Genomic DNA, 20,508 nt, shown 5'->3' with positions numbered 1-20,508 from the left:
GATTATGGGGAGGGGGGGGGGGTGTACATGTATCCTATATCGCTCATGCATACAGATAAATATAAAGCAAAACAATTGCATTAACAGCATAAAAATGAAAATGAAGGCAGACATACTTAGACGATACAATATAGTTACACTTTCATGATAACCAATTTCGTGATCTGCAAATGTAGTGAAAAAGTCAATATGAAAGTCAAATCAACTATGTTATTTCAACAGTCCATGTGGATCTTTCTTCATAAATGCCACAACTCCTGTAAACCCCCGAGATAAAAGTCGATATTAATCAGTTTGAAGGTCTAAAGTTCGACTTTGTATCCATCATATGATGATAAAGAGAAAGTCGCAAAAGAGTATAAATTTCAAACTTGCAAACTTGCATAGTCGGAGCGTTGAGATGAAATGGTGTTTTTCCTATAAAAGCAAAAAAGGGACGAAAGTTTGTGATAAAATAGTTGAAATTTTGAGTTGAGTTGAAATTGCTCCCTGACGGATTTCATTGCTTCTATATAGTATATGTATGTCTTGCGTATCAAACGTACGCGCAAATAGTCACGTAAAAACTTATTATTGACAACTACGCTAAGCCGCATTTCATTACATCGTATGTGTGAATTGCATGAAGGATATAAAACCAACGAGTTAAATGATTCATTTACCTCGATGTATAAAACCAGTGGTCTTTAAGTACGGAAACAAATAAAGGACATATATCGTATCATTGGCGTTTAACCATTTGGACAATATACATTAGAAGCGCAAAACTGCGGTAAATATGTTAATTAAAAGTTCATATTGTTTTTCATCTAACACTCAGTCGTCAAAACAGTTATTTCTCATAGAACTTTATCTTACTATGTGTTTAAGTCGTGTAATATCCTTTCTAAGCTTCCGTAGCAATAAGTGACAGCATATCGGACGGTGCGTAGTGATTCTGTCCATCTGTTTTACCTCCATGTTCTGTCCGACAAGAAGTTCAAGACTGCAATATGGCAGCCCATAGTCAAGCATGTCCATCAGAAATTCAGCCATCATTAGAAAGATTTAAGAAGTCCTTAGCGGACGTTGAGAAAACATTAAAACCTATTCTCGATGGTTCGGTAACAGACGTACAAGAAAAGGTGCTTTTTCGTGGAACTAGGCTTAGTGTATACAATAACTGATAAACCATATATAGACAAGATGGTAACTTAGGTTGGGCCTAACGTAAGTTAAGGGGCCTAGTTGCAATTAAGTTGCAAGTGGGCAGAACTACTGAAATATTCCAGCCAAAGGGTATATTGAATACTTTGGAATAAAATTCTGTCGGTCGCACACATGACACTCTTGTAAATTTGTATTACGCCATGTGGCTCCAGTGTCAACACGATTGTATAGGCCTAGGGCCTAGTGTGGAGTGCATTGCACTGTGTGTATAGTTCATATGAAAACAGTTCAAAAACTTTTTGTGAATATCGTTCTGCATGTAAAATGTGGGCCTATGGGTTTGATAAGTCCAAAACTTTTATTAACCCACACATAATCGTTGACTCTAACATAAATATACATGCCAAAAACTGGGATACAATAGTTCATTTATTGTACTGGTCAGAAATAGAAGGGTAATACTAATGCTGAAATACCTGCTATAGCCTACTTAATATTAATAATAATAATCATAATAATCAGCAGTTATTTTTACGACGCTTAAGCGACCACAAATGTGGGAGGAACCCGCAAGGGCTTATGGATTACAACTTACACATCAGGTGGCTCCCAATTCAACAATTTAACTCAAATTTGGAATCTTTTCAATTTAGAAAGTCATTTCAGATGGGAAAACCGTAGATTGCTCTTGGATGAAAAACCCACCTTACTATGACCCGGCTGGGAATAGAACCCCAAACCTCCCGATTGCTAAGCCTCATTGCTTCAAATGCCACCACCTTTATCCACTCGGCCACAGCACCGGTATCATGACACTTGTCATGAAGTATTCCCTCCTGTTCTGGCATCGTTGCCTAGGCTAGCGTTCTTTGGGTAGAGCATTTGCTCAGTTTTTTATGCTTTCTCAAACTGTAGGTTATCAATATATCTAGAAAATCTTACTGATTAGCAATGAGGCTTAGTCTCCAATTGCAGTTGAAAGAAATTTTATTGTGTGAAATCTATTGCTTATATGATGTATAGTGTTTTTAGCAGAGACTCATTCATCCTTTTATATGATTTCAGATGACATCATTGGAGAAGGCTAAGACTGAGTTAGTTTCCTTGTATGCAATCAACTCATTGTTCTGGAGTAAGTACATTACTATTAGCATAATTGTCTCATTAAGAGTGTGTTGAAGACATTACATCACTTTAACCTGGTGCAGGTTGTGCTCTCTGACCATAATCCGTGCATAAAGTTAACAAATATAATGAAGTTAATTTACATTGGTTTCAAGAGATTTTCTTCCCTCTGGTAATGGTAATATTGTCTTACCATAAGTTATTCCAGGAAAAAATTGTGACATTTCAAGAAGTGGTGTAAGTAAAACAAAAAAGCATCTTTATCATCCCATCTTGTGTTCTCTATTACAGCTCTATCTTTTTCTTCTGCTTTCTATTTTCTACAACTACTTTCAAGATTGTTGATTTTCATTTTCATTTGATGTTCCATTATTCTAGAATCCCTATCAATAGTAACTGCTAATATTGATCATCTCACTAACTGGAGGCAATACTGTTTTTCATATATTGTAGCAAGTTGCATAGATACCTTCATAGTTAAATTTATTAAATAATAAACTGCATCTTAAATGTGTTGGATATAGAATAGGCAAGACCCTCAACTACTTTCAGTTTTTTTTTGTGATTCCATCAAGTCAATTACTTCCTGAAAAGCAGTTGGCTAAGTCCAACAAATAAGATACAATTCTCTTGTCTTCACTTACTTCTACCACTGTAAAAAAAACAAAAAAAAACAAGTATTGTTTCTCACCTATGAGACACTCTAATTAGTACTATATTGCTTCAAACTTCACATATTGTACCAGTTTAAAGGCCATGCTATTTCTGCTGCCCCAGGTTCCTTGACCCTCCATCCTCTTACTGCTCTCGAATATAGTTTCTTCTCCTTTTGTTCCAGTGTATCTCTGTACCCAAGGAGTTGATCTGACAGAACATCCAATAAAACATGAGCTGGTAAGTTCAAATTTGTCTTTCCTTTATGCATTTTTTTCCTTTTTTTTTCTTAAAGTTTACTTTCTTTGTCAGACACATGTTAAGGTTAACATTCTGGTTGAGTTGTTATGATTGCAAGAGAGTTTATCTGTGACTGCAAGAGAGTTTATCTGTGCTTCTTTGTTAAACACAATGACTCCTGTAGTACTTCCCTTTGCACTTACGTTGTATATTTATTTTACCCAGTTGTGTATTATGTGTTGCGAGACACCAACATGAAAAAGTAAATTTTTCTCTCTGTTGTATTTTACAGGGAAGAATACAGCAGTACATGAGGAAGATGAAACAAATTACAGATAGACAGAAAGGTGTGTGCAGAATTAGTATTCATACTGATTCATTCACTGTTGCTTTTAACTTTAATATGTCAATTTAAATAAAAACACCAGACAGAAAGTTGGTATCGTCAAGTACAACAAAAATAGAAAGATCTGAATAAAAGGCAATGTTTCGTATAAATCTGGTTTTCAAGTATTCAGCTTTAAACCAAATTTCTGACTTCTGAAATGGTCTGAAGTGGATACATGAAGCTTTAAAAAGAACAAGGTAAAACAAGCAATTAAAATACTTAGGATGTTGGTTCCAGTGTTATGTTTGAGTCTTTGTATACCTGAAAATTATTTACAAAAGACAAGTGTCCATTTTTACAAAGATTAATTTTCACAGATGACTTGAATTCAGTGACATATTTTGAAACATTAATTTGTCAGTTGTTAAAATCATGTGGACTCCGTAGAAAGCTATTTCTAAGGCTTTTTAACTGAGGGTGAAAAGAACAATATTATTTAAATGTCTTAATTATTGTGACAAAGATAAAAAAATAACGAATACCGCACAATGTTTTCTTTCACTAACAGCTGCTAGACTAAACAAAAGTGCAGCAAAGAGGTTCGTAAAGAATGCACTGTGGGATCTAAATGAAGAGAAAGGTAGGTACTAGGTAACATTCTCTTGCTCATGAAGCATGACTACCATCCTAAACATGGTCAAGTAAACAATTTGGCGAGAGGGGAATTTCAATGGAATGTCTGTGTAAAATAAAGCTCACTCTTTATGCTACAATTTGAAGTGCCTTTTTTCATAATTTGTCATAGGAATAAAGTTTGTGTTGATCTTTGAAAGTTTGTTTGCTTTTTGAAAGTTATGTGAGAATGATGTTGTTGATCTTCTAGAAATTTCATTGATTACTTGTATGGACTTTTCAAGTATCCACACTATCAACAATAACACGAATACTTGAGCCTATCCAGTGGGTTTTAGGATACATTTTCTTCTCACCATCACCTTATTAAGAAATGTCGAAAACTCAGGGGTTATGAATGAATTCCAAGTGACGATATTGTGACCCTCCAATTGTCAAATATTGTCTTTCTAACACTTTTGACATTAAGTGTGGGTGAGGAAGTTATTACTCCACTGGTATTATCACTCTAATTTAACATTTTCAATACCCGATCAGCGATCACTGGCATCCCATCAACTCCACTCCCATTAAATATAGTTAGGAGTGACTACAGTAAATAAAGTTATGACTTCACATTGCAGGGAGTTGGTAGATGTCAACAAGGGTGAAAACTGCAAACCTTTCAGGTATAGCTAAAAAAGGAGCTCATATATATTTTTTGATAAAAAGAGTGCAATAAGCATCGATACATTCAGATTTATCGCTGAGTTTGGCATTAATTAAATTACAATTCATATCAATCTTTCTTTCCTCAGGTGAATCTTCTCGTAAGCGGAAATCAGATCCTTCAGTAAAACCCGGTGCAAAAAAGAGATGATGTCCGTCATGACTCATGCGTTCATAATCATTGGAAATTAAACTGTCGAAGAGGGATGGGACAAAGGAGACTAAAAGTTTGTCAAAGAGGAAAATTCCGTAGCACGTCCTGATCTCTTAAACATTTGAGGATGTGCCGAACAAGAGCAACTCTCTTTCCACGGACATTCCTTTTTCCAAGCCTCTGTACTCAATACATGCACATTATACAGTACACAAGAAGCTGTTTTGGTGAAGCTACAGACTTTGCATAGTGCTAGTGTTACACCTGTTTTTGAAAGAAGATTGTTAAAATTATTTTTGATGAAGCACGAGAGCTCACCGACTCCATCTGTGACGAGAAAGGAAGCAACTTAACACCAGAGCTGCAATCTTCATGCATTTTTGTTTTAATTTCTTTTTTTATTAATAATGAAAAGTTGTCGATGTGATTTTAAGTTTTATTCTTAGATGGAATCCCTTGTGAATATTTACAGTATTGTGATGTACAATTCTTACTTCGATGTGAAATTCTTCTTTGGATTACTCATCTCATGGTAGTTTCTAGTTTTGCAAGGATTTAACAACATGTTGTCGGTTACTGAAACGGGAAGCAATGTATCCAATTGCTCTTGCTAACATCATTGCATAGATTAAAATATGTAATTTGTCATACCAAACCAAAACTTCATGAAAATACTTTCAATATTTCCTAAAAATATATTTGTGTTAAAATAGTCCAAGGTATGTTTGTCTTCTATAATAATTTACAGAATTTTTTCCAACATAAAAGCAGTTTGTCAACAGTTTTTCAGAAATTTATATTGTGTTAATCTGTCTGAAAAAAATATATAATCGTGTCTTTATTTACTTTTAAATCATCTTTCTTTACCTATGAAGATAATGCTATCTACTTTCAGTGAATATTAGTAAATTCATGATTATGAGACTTGGGCATAAATGGTTTGTAGGAAAATCAATTTTAAAATCAGCTTTTAAGTTTATGTAAGAAGTGGAAGCTGGTGCTAAAAGTCACAAGTAAAAGTAAGACAAATCACTGACTCTGTTTTAATGGAAATGATATTTTATTTTAAATTTTCATCAGATGCTAGCAAAAAACTTTTCTCCTAAAAGTACCTTTTGGTATCATTTGAAACTTCCAATTTGACAAACATTGACAATTTGGAGTAATTGTCATCCTTAAATGGTATCATTCCATTAATAACCGCCTAACTCCCTCCCCCACGCCCAACTCCCTCCCCCGCACCCAACTCCCTCCCCCACGCCCAACTCCCTCCCCCGCACCCAACTCCCTCCCCCACGTCCAACTCCCTCCCCCGCACCCAACTCCCTCCCCCATGCCCAACTCCCTCCCCCACACCCAACTCCCTCCCCCATGCCCAACTCCCTCCCCCCATGCCCCTCCACCCACCCCACCCATTCCTATCTTCTTCAATTCCCTAGCTTTCTATAACTCACACTTAACTTCATATGATTTCAACGTTAAAAAGAAGAAAACAAGAAACAGACGGCCTATGGAATACCTCCCAAGATTCAAGTAATATGAACATGATAACTACTCAAGCAGTACCCTTGATTAGGCATGTATTCAATTATTATGCAAGTATTTCATATTAACACTCAGCAACAGAATCAAACCGAACATGCTATGAAAGTAACCTTGACTCCAGAATTCATATGAATCAGAACTGTCACAACGGGTGAAATGGTGGTTTATATCCATTGTTATTTCCTTCCATACTTTCATGGCTAGAACATTTAGATAGGTCATTTTTGAAGTTCTAACCTACTCAAAGTGAAAAGCATCAGATCTCGCAATACACATCACAACAGATATCAACAATTGTTTCCTACTACATTTATCCATTTATATTCTGGAATGTAGATGCATGTCTAATACAATCAGAATCCTAATAAAACTTGCACCCAAAGGTTATTTATGATGATATTAAGCAACCACACAAGCATGGAGGGAAAGTCGATGGCACCTTGCTGACACGTCATGGTCTCTCCCAATATGACTGACAGTTTTAACTCATTTTGGTATCTCTTCGACCTGATCTCATCCTCCATGTCCCATCCACAAGCATCAGCCCCATCCACTAATCAGCATAACACACTTCAGCTGACAGTTTCCAAACAACAGGATGGTTCTTGTGGTTGTTGCTCGAAAGTGGAACATGTCTCTTAACTAGCCTTTATCCTAAGCAGCACTCATTACAAGGTCAATAGAAGCCTCCCTAGTTTCACCTAGCCAAGTCTCATTTAGTCCTTTTAGCAATGCTCAGGCCCTCTGAGTTCTTTCTCCTTTTACTAGTTCCTTCTGTATCATCTGCTACCTCCTCCATCCCCTGCCATAGCTCATCATCGCTCTCTCCTCCTTCCTCTTTCTCCTCTACTTTTCTTTCCTCTTCTTTTGCATCTTCTTTTTCTTTTACTAACAAATCCTGTCCAGGCAAAGAGGAGATGGAGACAATTTAAATTTGTTAATATATAGAAGAAGGGGGAAGGGGAGGGGGAGTTGGTAAAGGGTGCCTTGTCTGTGAAAATCTTGCTTGAATGTTATACAATGCCTGATTGCTCTTAGAGTGACTTCAATTTGGAATTTGGTCAAGTTTGATCATATCTAGTTACATTTCTTTTTGGAGGGGTGGCCATAACATGCTTGTCATTAAATTACACTGGAACTCTCCATGTTTTTAACCTTGGAAGCAATAATACTTGCTTCGATTGGTTTGACAAATGCAAAAAAACAAAAATGGATAGTTAACTGTCCTGCTTAGAGGCTATAAGCCTGTGTTAAACACCGATGCTATCTAACAAAACCTAGAAATTTTAGTTGATAAAATTTTTCTGAATGCTGAAAATGAAGGCTTTTTCAATTTACGATATCCAGTGACCCTGACAATGTTGGATGGTTATCACAATCCAATCAATAGTCTGCTTGAAACATTTTATGTTTAACTTAAAGGATCACCCTCAAATATGATAGAAAGTCGTAATAAAATGGCTGCTATTCAAACCCATATATTACAGCCACTGTAGACTATCGCTTCTCTGAGATACAAGATATACATTTATTTCATATTTCACAATGTTGAAAAATAATCTGGCGTGTAAGAACCTTGGGGGAAAGTACTCTTCAACTCGACAGCAATTTTAGCATAGCAAAATGTCGGGACAATATTGATGAATAATAAGGCCTTTCGAATACTGACCTCTGTGTGGTCCCGATCAGTGTATAAGAAACAATTCAGTCTTGACTTGAGATAAACCTGAAATAATAAAGAAAAGTGTCAAGTAAATATACCATGGTCACATTAAAGGAAAGTTTATCCAAACAAACCCTTCCATCATTTCACAGTCCGGCACAGAATTGTGACTGAGACATTTTCAAAATAGGATGCATCATAATATGAGAAGACCACATTCATCGTTAGTTTGTAAAAGTAACAACAGTGTATTAAAGTGGAACTCTGCCTTCTACTCATTTAGCTATAAAAGAGGGGAAGTACACAGTAATGAAAACAACCAAATTCAAATACATCTGGGTTCTGTGTAATCAATTTTAGACTTTCTCAAGTCCTCTCTTTTATACATGAAGGAGCATAAACACTGTGATAACTATATGTTTTTAGTTACTCATCAATAGCATCTCTTCCAAATATCAAGTTAATGATTATGGTCACAATGTTTCCATGTACTTTAAAGGTCTGCTGTATAGACCCCAACTATAGTACGCTATCATGGAAAAGTTTCTTGAGATTATGTTATCGACCTGCCTTGGTCGTAAAATGACCTCTTTTTACCAATTAGTCTGCAACTCCTGCCACATATCTTTTCTCATATGAGGGTCTTTGTGTGAACGCTGTATGATTAACTACACTGTAGACATGGCCATATTACCACACAGTGTTTACACAAAGAGCTTAATGGTGTTAAGAAGCTATGTAGACTAATTGTAGAACCTGAGGTAAATTTACGGCCATGGCAGGTCGATTATGTAATCACAAAACTTTCCTATATTTGTTCTACAATTATAAATATGTGCTATAATTGGAGCCTGTAAAGCAGATCTTTTAACAATGTTCTGTTGTCATTTCCGACTTGAGATCATATCCCTGTTTTATGATACCTTTTTCTCCATCTTCCCTGTCCTCAAGTGATGTAATCTGAAGAAACGGTCCAATCCACAGGTTCCGACCAGGGGAAGAGTAGGATGGCATTGAACGCTTCGTATGCTCCCAGCGAACCCTTTGTAATTTTTTGAGTAGATACCTGTAATCACAAGCCATCGAATACGTAGAGACAATTCAGTAAACAGTTATGACTTTACTGTATTGTTGATAAAACAATGAAAATTTCTTCCAAGGTAAACAAAGGTGTTTACATGCATCTTAATTTAACATGAGAAAGTAATATCAGTATGTGAGGTACTCTAAACAAGTACTAATTGTTGGAAACCGTACATCGCTGTCTAAAGTTTTGATAAAATATGATCTGGTAAAAATTGTAATATTTACTTCCATTTATTCTACTTATGGGGCCAACCATGACCCTCCCCCCCCCCCACTTGGACAAATTTATGGGCCCTGAGCTGGTTATTAGGAGCATTGAGCTCCTGGCCATTACTTTGAAACCAGCTGGTGTGCATCTTGTGAGAAAATTTAAGGGCCAACTTTTCTGGATTTGCTATTAGTCATATGCAAGTTGTGAAAATACTTATGGATGGATCTTTGGAAATAATTTTGATCTGAAATATTGAAATTTATTACATAATCATAGCTCTTGACATTGTTTGTGCAGAACAACACAAAGTGGATCTAACTGTTAATAGCCATGTGTGATCACCAGATAAAATGACAGGCCAAACAGCTTGTTAGATGTTGGAACCCAGACTATTATAAAAAAATAAAATTTTAGTGGGGTCTGATTTTCACTAATGAGGAGAGATTTCTAGCCTTGTGGTTCAGAATATTCCTTGTTAGGTAAATAGGGTTTTTGAAGCAAAATGGAAAATCGAGACTTTCCACAGCTATATTTACTTACCATTCCTGAAGTCAATCCTGCCCAATTGCCCCTGTGCATTGCCAACTATTACTGATCTGTTTAAGAAGAGGACAAACAAGGAAGAGTATTAAAATACAATGAGATTTGCTGTGTACAGTGGTTAAGAGATTCAGTGATTTGGAAAACCGCACAATAAACAGTCAACACAATGTCTTGCTAATTGCTTGCAATTCTCAGATGGAAGACCTCAGACTAAAGTGATGATGTAACGTATCTACCTTTGATCAGGAGTAACATCTAAGGCCATGATCGGACAGTCTTGGAATTCAACGTCTAGTACTGGCCTTCTCTGTGGAGTATTGAGGTCATACAGCCTCACCTGTTGAAAATAAGACAAATCTCATTTTTAAACTTAGATTTAACACAGTATAGGGTGAGTCATTGATTCATGGATATATCATGATCACAAAATGCGAATTTAAAAGAACCTTAAGACCAACCAAAATAATGCTCTCAGCTTTGGGCTAGCCCTAGCCACTTAAACTTTGACTTTGGGTGGTACACACTCTAGCATTGCAATTCTAACACTCTACTCTGAGGCCTGTACTCATGTGGTGGCACAATGTAACTAGAGTACCACCATTTGTGTGTGGTACTCACCCTAGCATTGCAGTTCTAACACTCCACTCTGAGGCCTGGTACTCATGTGGTGGCACAATGTAACTAGGGTACCACCATCTGTGTGTGGTACTCAACCTAGCATTGCAGTTCTAACACTCCACTCTGAGGCCTAGTACTCAACTGGTCATATCTTTTTATTGCAAGAGTGGTAACTTGTGGTACAGTATATCGTTACATCTTCAATCTGAGGGTAGTGCTCTCCTGGCAGGTGTAACTACCACTCCACTCAGAGGGTGGTACCTCTGGTGGTATTTTTATTCTTTTGTTTTTGCTAAGTGGGGTATCTTGCTACTTTTCCAATCTGAAGGTGGGTCCTTGTTAACATTTCAATCTGAGGGTTGTTGGTACTCACCTGGTGGTGTGCCGTACAGGTTACTATCTTATTTGATTCTCCCGATAAGAACTGCATATCATTAATCCAAACAGGTACTCGTAAGTCGAGGAAATTGTGTCTAACCTGCAAAAAAGAAGAGAACCAAGTTTGCATTAATTAACCACGGAAAAAGATAACGGGGAGGTCGACTAAGCTATAATCCTTAACATTTCTTTTTGTTAACTTAGCAAGTATCTGTCTTCCTTTCTATCCTCTTAATAGCTTGTGGTTTATTTTAACCCAAAAATGCATAACTTCTCTACATGCTGATTTTCTTTTCCTTTAATTGTAAGAACATTGTATCTATAGTTCTTTCTATCTCATTGTTTCAAACTACTATGAATTTTTCAATATTTATGATCAAAGTTCACATATGGGACAATTTATTTCAAATGAAACTCTCATTGATCAATAAATGCTACTTAGACATTAATCGCTTCACTACATTCATTCTCTCTTCTTCATTAACAAGAAACTTGATTTCCTTTCAATTTACACCAGTGAAACAACAATGGTGCAGAACCATTACTGAGGTTTTAATCTCAGTTCCAGTGTGGGTGAACCTTCGTGCTACGAACCATTAACATGACATGTAGGCCATTTCCTTCCCTTACATTGAAGTCATAGAATAATGCAGTTTCAGACCAGCATCTTCTTTTCATTTTGCTTCTATTTTGTTCTGGTTAAAATACTGAAACCATACTGAACCTTCTGTTTGAATTAGACTAACATACAAACGTCATAAATCTATTCGAAAGTTCAAATATTCAAACATTCTCTTAGAGCAGATAACTAAGATTTGAAAGGTCCAATCCCTGAGATGGAGAGGTGCGTTTACCAGGAACAACAGGGTAAACCCAGGCACAAAGTCTACTAAATGCCAATGACTCTGCTGCATTTAAATCACTACTCTACAAGTGATACATGTGCTATTGACGACTGGCAGGTATTAGTATCTAATACAAGGTTCTTTAAGTACAAAAAAGTTTAAAAAACTTCATATCAAACTATGGGGACTCACATTTTTGGCCAGAAAGATTGGTTGATCTGGTTTTTCTAAGTCATAAACTTTGAGCTCATTTTCTTTTCCTCCCGTTGCTATGATGTTGCTCTTTTCTTTGTGTTGTTTCATTTTCTTAACATTTTTGCCCAAATCCAATTCCAACTGAAAGAATGAAAACAAAGCATGAAGTGTGATGGTAAGGAAAAAAACAAGGAAGCAAAAACAACAACAACAAACACAATTAGAAGGGTTTGGATATAAGAACTTAAAGGTGTAAGTTATGGAAGAGAGTCGGGTTATGACAAAACTGAACCAAACCACTCATGACCTCTTACTCCAGGGTATGACTGACTCAAAAAGTGATACCTACTGGTTCAAGAGGTTTGTGTGTCTTCACAGGATAACCAGTTTATTTCCTTCAACAATATTATAATATAATCCATCATGTTATTAGAGATGTGAAATGCTTGAACTACATATTTATAGTAATATTACTAGACATGTACATCAGTGAACCGATATTGAAGCAGAATACACTATTAAAATATCCACACATTGATGAAGCAATCCAAATTGTTAAAAGATTCGTTTCCTGCTGCAAAACATTATGACAGATTTCAGATGCCATTCCAACCCCACCCCTCCTCCCTCCTCCCCAACACACACCCCTTACAGGATATGAATGGACCTACATAAAATTTAAAAGTTATGAAAAAGTATGAAGGAAAAAAGATGACCAAGAAATCTTTGCAAAACAAACCTTTGCTTCATCATTCTGCCACACAGTCAGGTGACCATTTGATAAGCATGTAATGATGGAATCATCTGTGGTTGCCATGCCTACATAATGACCCCCTAATTCACCATAGTCTTTTGTCGATGCAAAACCACGTTTATTGACATCAAACTGCTTCACAACTCCACTTCTTAGTCCTAACAGGATCTTTAAAATATAGAAATATGAGAAATATTTAAGCTATAATATTCAATTTATTACATTGCTGCAGGCAGCGCCAGAAATATCAGAGGTGTACAAAGCTTCCAAGGGCTTTGGGTCCCTGCCCATGAAGATTTATTTTATTGTAAATGCATCATGCTACAGTGGCCCAGACTGGATATTGGAAATAAAATATAATAGATCATTTTGTTAACTTGTCAACTTATCATGTATCAGAATTTTGACTTTTTATCTCAAAATTGTTTTCTCAAGACTTTGACCTTTTATCAAAAGTTGAAACTTTGATAGAATATGAGATAAACGAAACCACAAATTTATTACTTAATTGCCTGAATGATCTAGCTATATCATGGAGTGCATGTCTAGTTAGAAATGTGGTAGGGAGGGGAGGAGGGGGGGGAGTGTATATATACTGCTCCTTATTCCTATGCTCAATCTTCTTTTGACATTCTATTAGCCTTCTCATGGTATACTCAAATGTTATCAACTTCAAAAAGAATTAAGGATTATCATATTTTAAGTATTGATTGCAGTTGTATTGCTCTTCATCTAAAATTGAAGAAAACAGCAGTCAACTTTCATTTACTGCTGATGGAAAGATACACTGTATGTAAATTTTTTACAATATTATACATTTTAAATTAAACTGTCCGATTTGGAGCTGCTTGCTTGAACATAGAAGGCCCTTGTTTCCAAACTTCTTTAGTTTGATGAGGTTCACACAAATTCATAAGGTCTGGAGATACTTCCTTTAATTTTACAAGACTGTAACAAGGAAGAAAGTGATTTATAAAGCACCAACTGTGATAGACTAAAAACAGTAAAAAGTTTAAAAGACTGTTGGTGAGTCTGAGTAGCAACGAAGCCTTTAAAGTTTAAACTTTGAGAATTTCGAGTTAGTTTTCAAGTGAATTGAATTATTTATATAATTTGATGCAAAGTGACACTGCAGTTAAATTTCAATGTGAAACAACATGAAAAGTAACTCACCTGATCTTTGCCTTGCGGACCCCAACACATAACATGGATTTCTTGTTGCTTATTCAAAGTTTTGAAGTCTGTAAAGTTAGTAGTGGTTCGTTTGACAAGGTCCAGACCTGATAAAACAGAACAAAACAAAACAAATTATAGACAGTGTAACGCTTTTCATCATTCAAACCCAGTTCATACAATACAGTACTGTAGAGTAAGATATGTTCAATTTATGCCTTAGTCAATTGATAATTGCATCTCAAGTGAAATGGTGTCAACAGGTACTATATATTCAAGTTAAGAAGTAATTAACTATGTAATAGTAGTAAGTATGTAACTTTAACTTTACAATGCATTCCACTGTTATATAATACATTAAACAGAGTGAATAGAAACTAACAGACAGAATAACTCTGACTATTGACCACAAAACATATCTTGTATTTCCTTTTGTGTTTTCATACATGCAAGCTCTTGAACCTATTTGAGTACCACACTTTTTTTCAAGAAAGAAATTGTCTTTGTAGTGTGTGAGAAACATTGCAATGGCTTGTTTACAAACAAAAACTAAATGAAAGTCTAACATACATGACTGAGTCTAACATTAAGTTTATACAATCCAAAGCCTTAGAATAAGTTAGTCTCCAGGCTAGTTCATTCAACAATGCAATGGTCAATTGTATTTTCGGCCTAACTTTAGAATCCGTACCATATGAATTAGGGAGTAGGGTTAGGAATTTTGGTTAGGAAGTAGGAAATAGGGTTAGGAAGTAGGGAATAGGGTTAGGGAGTAGGGTTAGGAAGTAGGGAATAGGGTAAGGAAGTAGGGTCGAATGTTACGGATTCTAAATTAGTACCGTATTTTCATCTAAATTTCTGCCTAGGCCTAACATTGGGTCCACAGCCATTGTGGAATAACGAATTTTAGTTATGTTAAGTACTACAGTACTAGCCGTATTGCTTAGTGTAGGTCTACAGACTACAGTGCTTTTGGCCATTATCAGTATCACATTGTAACATTAGGCTACACAGACGTTACACTTACATCAATCCTATTCCTAGCAGCAAACAGAAATATCACATCACAGTTTTCCACTAGGAAATTAATGTCGAATTTGATAACAAGAATTCAGTATGAATTCAAACTGATAGATAAATATTGTACATACCCTTGAGAATCCCAGTTTCAGCTCCGATCCACACATGTTCACTGGAGGCTGCCATTTTGAATGTACCGTGTTGCAATTTTTTACGGTGATTTTAATTTCCAAAAGTGTTACAGCGCCATCTTCTCGAAAGCTAGGGACTCTAAGCCAAGTTCGTGTGGTGCCCATGGGAAAAATCACTCTCGTTGAACAGCGAAATGTTAATTAGTTTATTAAAACAAGGTGTCATGTGTTATTGATCAAACGCCAGTGGCAAATTATGTCTCTCTCCAGTTTTTGCACTTCTGCTGCCATATATTACATGACCTTTGCAGGTAATATTTTAGCGGCGAACCACAGAGAACTATTTAGAGGAAAGGTAAGTTACCGGGGGCTTAGACGGAAGAGTATTAATTGCAGGGTACATATTTCATAACTCATTACCTCCTATTGGATATGTCTGCCAAAAACCAACAGAAGGAATCAGCTTTACAGACTATGTTCAAAACTAAGGTCTTCGAAACCTGAGTTGAGACATATATAGATATAATTAATGAAGGCGTTGTAACATTGTCCTATATTCAATACCATGTCCTACTTTGAAATCGGGTATTAGCCTATCAGTGTTGATTATTTAAACATAGTGTATAATGTGGTTAAAGGAATATCCCGGTGGCAGAAACTGAATGTGGGAATAGGAAATGATGTTAACTTCCCGCATCATTAAACAGGACCCCGGCAGCTAGTGGGTAGGGGATGAGGAGTTGCTTGGGCGTACGTGGTCGTGACACCTACAATATTTTTTACAGCAATGATTTTCACTCGGACGTGGTGCCGTAACTGTATTGTCCTTTCCCACCCCCACCCCCTCCCCCTTCCTCATCCCAAACCAGAGTCGGGATCCACTTTAACTTAAAACAACACACTTCAAATGCTTTCTGTCATCAATGTAGTTTGGAAAAGTAGAATTATGCAGTGTACATAAGCGGACTTATCCACTTCACCTTCCCTTTGGCTGTCCAATGTCATTGTCACAACATATAGGGTCCCCACGAAAATATTTAAAACAACACAACGAGTAGTAAAGATTCATTTATTGAGCATTTATTTTCATAATGACATCATTTCACTCGTTAACAGATACAAATTTGATATCAAAATTGTTGTTTCTATACATAAGTTTGTTTGGCATTGATATCAATATATATATTGATTGGCAGGCTAAATTAATTCGCATGAACGATCGAGAAAATTGCACTTCGTCTCAGTATGGGATCAATGAAACCGTATTACCATAAAGTGATTTAATCCCGCCCCTTTTCTTCCGTTTGCCATTAGTAATCTTCGTTTTATTTACCTTCTGCTTTAGATTAATCAGAATAAAATCCGAAGTTATCGTTCGTGCAGCTATCAACTTTTCTGCTCAGTCAGGGTTGACCCTGCCATTTCGCGTTTTACAAAAATCCGTTCAACAATCTCAAGAAAGTCAAGGACTCATTCTGAATTACGACATCCCCAGACATATGAATATAGGTTCATGTTTAATTGTTTTGGGTAATTTTCAAAAGAAGCATGGGACGTTCTGAGGTAACGGTTAAGCAAAGAGTACGCTACAATATGTCAAATGAAACTCAGAGTTGGGACACGGATGTTTGCAACTTCATTAATATTTTGCTTCAACGTCAGAGATCACCTTCAACTTCCCAACTGTATATAACTGTAATAGGAGTGCACATTCAGCTCACTAACCCTAATGGCTGTAGAGTGTAGACACATGTAATTAAGTTCCAGCGGCGCATGTATATGCCTATACGCAAAACGCATGTATCAACCATGAATATTATATCACCTGCCGCTACTAACTCCATAACTATATTACGACTCTATCTTTATATATTGTTATGACCTAGCGGGGTAGCTTATTGTTTTACAACATAACTTCATTACACCATATATAGGGTTGTTTAATTATTATGAACCATATATAGCCAAATCTGAACGTTTTCTATCCTTTTACCATACATTTACAACATGGATAATTTTACAACGTTAAATAGCGTAACCCAACCAAGATTGCGTCATAATCAATTTCGCAAATAAAATGGTATATGATAGCAGTGGGATATTTTTACCAACTGGCTTATGACATAATGTATATTTTGGTTAGCTTATAAGTACTGACACATCATTCGAAAGATAGTAGGCTAAATATGTTAAAACTTACAATATACAATTATCTGTATATGACGTTATGCCAACATTAATTAACTTGCAACGTACATATTACACTATTCACAATTTGTGTACACAATCATTATCCACAGACATGATATAAGGCGCCCAAGGCGCTTAATACCTGACTTCCGGTTTCAAACCGAAGCACGCCATGTAATATTTTCCCGTATCGATAAGATGGCGACGATCAGAATTTTTGCACTAAACCTCAGCTGCAAAAAAAAACCATTATTCATACAAGGTATACACGGTGGACATATTTAGCACGTCCGTCATTTTCATATCCGGTGCTACATATGTTTTCTTGTGTATACCGCGGTATACCGATATTTCGGTAATACTTTTAGTATCTACCAATACTTGTTTCCCGGGCCGCACTTCCCAGTCGCCACTGATCCATGTTCGACACTAAAAATATAGTAAGGATGTGGTGTGAAGTGTTACCTTGTCAACACAAACGAACTTTGGATTACGCCATTTAGGTGATGTTATAATCAGTATTTGAATTACGTCAATAACTACATTAGAGAGAATAACTGTCCGGTTTCGAACCAAGAAAAACGCAATTGGTTACGAGGATGCAATTTCCAGCTAGAAATTCGTTGATTTAACAACGATGCGATTGATTTTCTCAACAGCGCGATTGAGATGGACGTGGACTGTGGAAATAAGGAGAATCGCATGAACGGCGGCTAACTTCGAAAAGGACTGGAAACGCATCCACCAAACACTGATCTTACAGAGATGGCTATCATCGAGATAAAAAAATCTGTCGGTTAAGTCACCAAATAATATTACAGCTGATAGCGGAAGTAGACTTATTATTATCATCAAGACACGCACTGCGCATGCTCTGAAGGACGGAAAGTTTAGAAGATATGCCATAATGGCGCTTAAATGGTGATATCTTTTGGAAATAATAAGGAATGAGTTAAAGTTTCTCTTTATATATGTGTACATATATACATCTTCATTTGATAATGTTTGAATAACGAGGAGTATACTATTAAATACTATTGCGTCTCTAAATACAAATTTGTATCTGCATATATATATCTTTACTGATATGTTTACAAAAATCCTTTAATTTTTCGTTTACGCGGAAGAACAATAGACCAATAACTGCAGACAATTAGTAAAGAAGTTCATAGTTTTGATTATTCCTCAGTCGGAACCATGAAACCAATACTAGGAATAGCATATATGTATCTTGTACGAGCTCCTCGTGAGATTTAATCACAGCCTAACACAGTATTCCCTGTGCCAGGTATGTATTTATTTGAAGCTAGGCTAAATATACATTGCATGTAGCTGTGTATCAACTTCAATCATAATCATACAGATTATTAGTTTATGCACCAGCTGCAGCTTACTGTTAAAATAAATGGTAGTACTATTCACGTATACACACACCTTTTCACAATGACCGTACCAAATTGACGACATCAAAAGTAATATTCTAGTATGAAATTTAATTAAAAAGATAACAGAAATAAACCACAATTTATCCTTAATTGACACTCACTTTGTTGTCATGCGCCTGAGTTGTAAAGAGACTGCTTTACGTCATACTATGTGATATGCGCATGCACAAACTGCCGTCCACGTGTACGTAAGTTGTCTCAACTCATATGGGGGGGGGGGGGGTGGGCATACTGAGAACCAATTAACTTACAAATAGTACTATCCAGTCCTGTCTATACTCATGTGATGTAACATTATAAATATATTGCAAAATGAACAGTCTTTCAATATAATCTTTACAACATTTTGATAACTGCAAGACTCCTGCAACAAGTAATATATTTAAAGAGTTGGTATACTACTAATTGAGATGAGCAGTCAAGAAAATAAAGAACAGAGGACTTAATTTATTGAGAAATAAAGTCGAACTTTATTATGTCACCCTTGATCATCGCTACCAAAACCCCAAAAAAGGGCGGGAGGGCTGGAGGGCGGAGGTGTGGAACTACGAACTTCGCCTGAAAAACTGTATTCCTATTCCAAATCTTTTTCCCCACTCTTAATCTCCACTTGGATTTGGGGTGTGTGTGCATGTGTACGCCACTGATACGCCACTAAGAAGCGATTCGTCAAAACAGTATCCCTCCTATACTGAAAAAGAATTATTAATGAAAAATTGCACAATTACTTTGGAAATCATATTGATTTATCTTTGACACCGAATTATGAAAGACATAGAGGGATAAACTACTGGGTTATGTGTAAGATATTACGTCACGAGACTTTGTGGTTGTAGTTACAATTATTTCCAGCAAGACCACGACGAAGTAATTTAGTAACCGTATTTCTGCATTTCAATAATATGGAAATTAACGCGTTACGACTTTAGTAAGTTGCGATATTTATACCGCTTTGCCCTGTAAGACAACCGCAACAAGTACTTTTACTTTAAGGATTGTGTTTAATAACTTTTTTCTCAATGTTTTTACTACATAAAGAAAAATGATTGTATACCCATATAATAAGACGGATAGTTTCAGATAAAAAACGGATGGTTTTTTTAGTCAGTGACTGGACGATACTGAATAAAAGCTGCAGCTGATTGATTTTCTCAAGCTTACAGGAGAACCGACTCGGTGTATCCAACTACTTTATCATATTGGTATCAGGGTAGTTATATGCTGCAGCTTAACGGGAAAGCAATAATTCACACCCATAGACGGAAAATGAAATTAACTCCTCCATCAATTTTGACATATTTCATAACAAAGTTTCTCTACCATATCCATGATTATAGGTATGATCAAAATATAAACATTTCTAGGTTATCTAAATATGGATGCATGGCACCATGGAGGATCTGAAATCTCACTTTCGAAATATGTCAAGTTGGATATATCATTTAAGCACTTCCTCTTCCTCCTCCTCCTCCTCCTCCTCCTCCTCCTCCTCCTCCTCCTCCCTTCCTCCCCTCCTTCCTCATACTCCTTCTCCCCCTCCTCCCTCCTTCCCTCCTTCCCTCCCTCTCTCCCTCCCCTCCTCCTTCTCCCTCTCTTTCCCCCTCCCCCTCCCCTTCCTTCTTCTCCTCCTCATCCTCCCCTCCTCCTCCCATATTCCTCCTCCTCCTCCTTCCCTCCTCCTCCCTCCTGCCTCCCTCCCTCCCTCCCTCCTGCTCCTCCT

The 20,508-nt window shown here is 36.5% G+C and overlaps 2 protein-coding genes across 2 annotated transcripts; one reads left to right on the top strand and one right to left on the bottom strand.

The window, feature by feature from the left end:
* The first annotated feature begins 889 nt into the window (after positions 1-889).
* LOC139971365 (nuclear nucleic acid-binding protein C1D-like) lies at positions 890-5,832 on the top strand. Its single transcript, XM_071977731.1, has 6 exons — positions 890-1,124; positions 2,215-2,281; positions 3,113-3,168; positions 3,461-3,515; positions 4,065-4,136; positions 4,927-5,832. Exons 1-6 carry the CDS (start codon positions 993-995, stop codon positions 4,986-4,988), a joined length of 444 nt encoding a protein of 147 aa, XP_071833832.1. The 5' UTR covers positions 890-992; the 3' UTR covers positions 4,989-5,832.
* Positions 5,833-6,597: 765 nt separating this feature from the next.
* On the bottom strand, positions 6,598-15,299 carry LOC139971381 (WD repeat-containing protein 74-like). Its single transcript, XM_071977755.1, has 10 exons — positions 15,154-15,299; positions 14,003-14,109; positions 12,815-12,997; positions 12,073-12,216; positions 11,031-11,135; positions 10,276-10,376; positions 10,037-10,092; positions 9,123-9,265; positions 8,206-8,262; positions 6,598-7,434 (listed from the first exon to the last, which is right to left on the bottom strand). The coding sequence occupies exons 1-10, from the start codon at positions 15,206-15,208 to the stop codon at positions 7,249-7,251; spliced, it is 1,137 nt and encodes a 378-aa protein (XP_071833856.1). The 5' UTR covers positions 15,209-15,299; the 3' UTR covers positions 6,598-7,248.
* Between the last annotated feature and the right edge of the window lie 5,209 nt (positions 15,300-20,508).

Source organism: Apostichopus japonicus, chromosome 8 (assembly GCF_037975245.1).
Source record: "Apostichopus japonicus isolate 1M-3 chromosome 8, ASM3797524v1, whole genome shotgun sequence".
NCBI lineage: Eukaryota > Metazoa > Echinodermata > Holothuroidea > Aspidochirotida > Stichopodidae > Apostichopus > Apostichopus japonicus.
This window is presented reverse-complemented; position numbering and strand designations above follow the sequence as displayed.

What these genes read in the sequence shown, in the direction of transcription:
- LOC139971365 (XM_071977731.1), top strand. Translation starts at nt 993, where the DNA reads ATGGCAGCCCATAGTCAAGCATGTCCATCAGAAATTCAGCCATCATTA. An exon ending in TAACAGACGTACAAGAAAAG is followed by an intron (nt 1,125 to 2,214) that starts GTGCTTTTTCGT and finishes ATATGATTTCAG; the next exon opens with ATGACATCATTGGAGAAGGC. An exon ending in AATCAACTCATTGTTCTGGA is followed by an intron (nt 2,282 to 3,112) that starts GTAAGTACATTA and finishes CTTTTGTTCCAG; the next exon opens with TGTATCTCTGTACCCAAGGA.
- LOC139971381 (XM_071977755.1), bottom strand. Translation starts at nt 15,208, where the DNA reads ATGGCAGCCTCCAGTGAACATGTGTGGATCGGAGCTGAAACTGGGATT. An exon ending in GTCCGCAAGGCAAAGATCAG is followed by an intron (nt 12,998 to 14,002) that starts GTGAGTTACTTT and finishes TATATTTTAAAG; the next exon opens with ATCCTGTTAGGACTAAGAAG. An exon ending in GGCAGAATGATGAAGCAAAG is followed by an intron (nt 12,217 to 12,814) that starts GTTTGTTTTGCA and finishes TCATTCTTTCAG; the next exon opens with TTGGAATTGGATTTGGGCAA.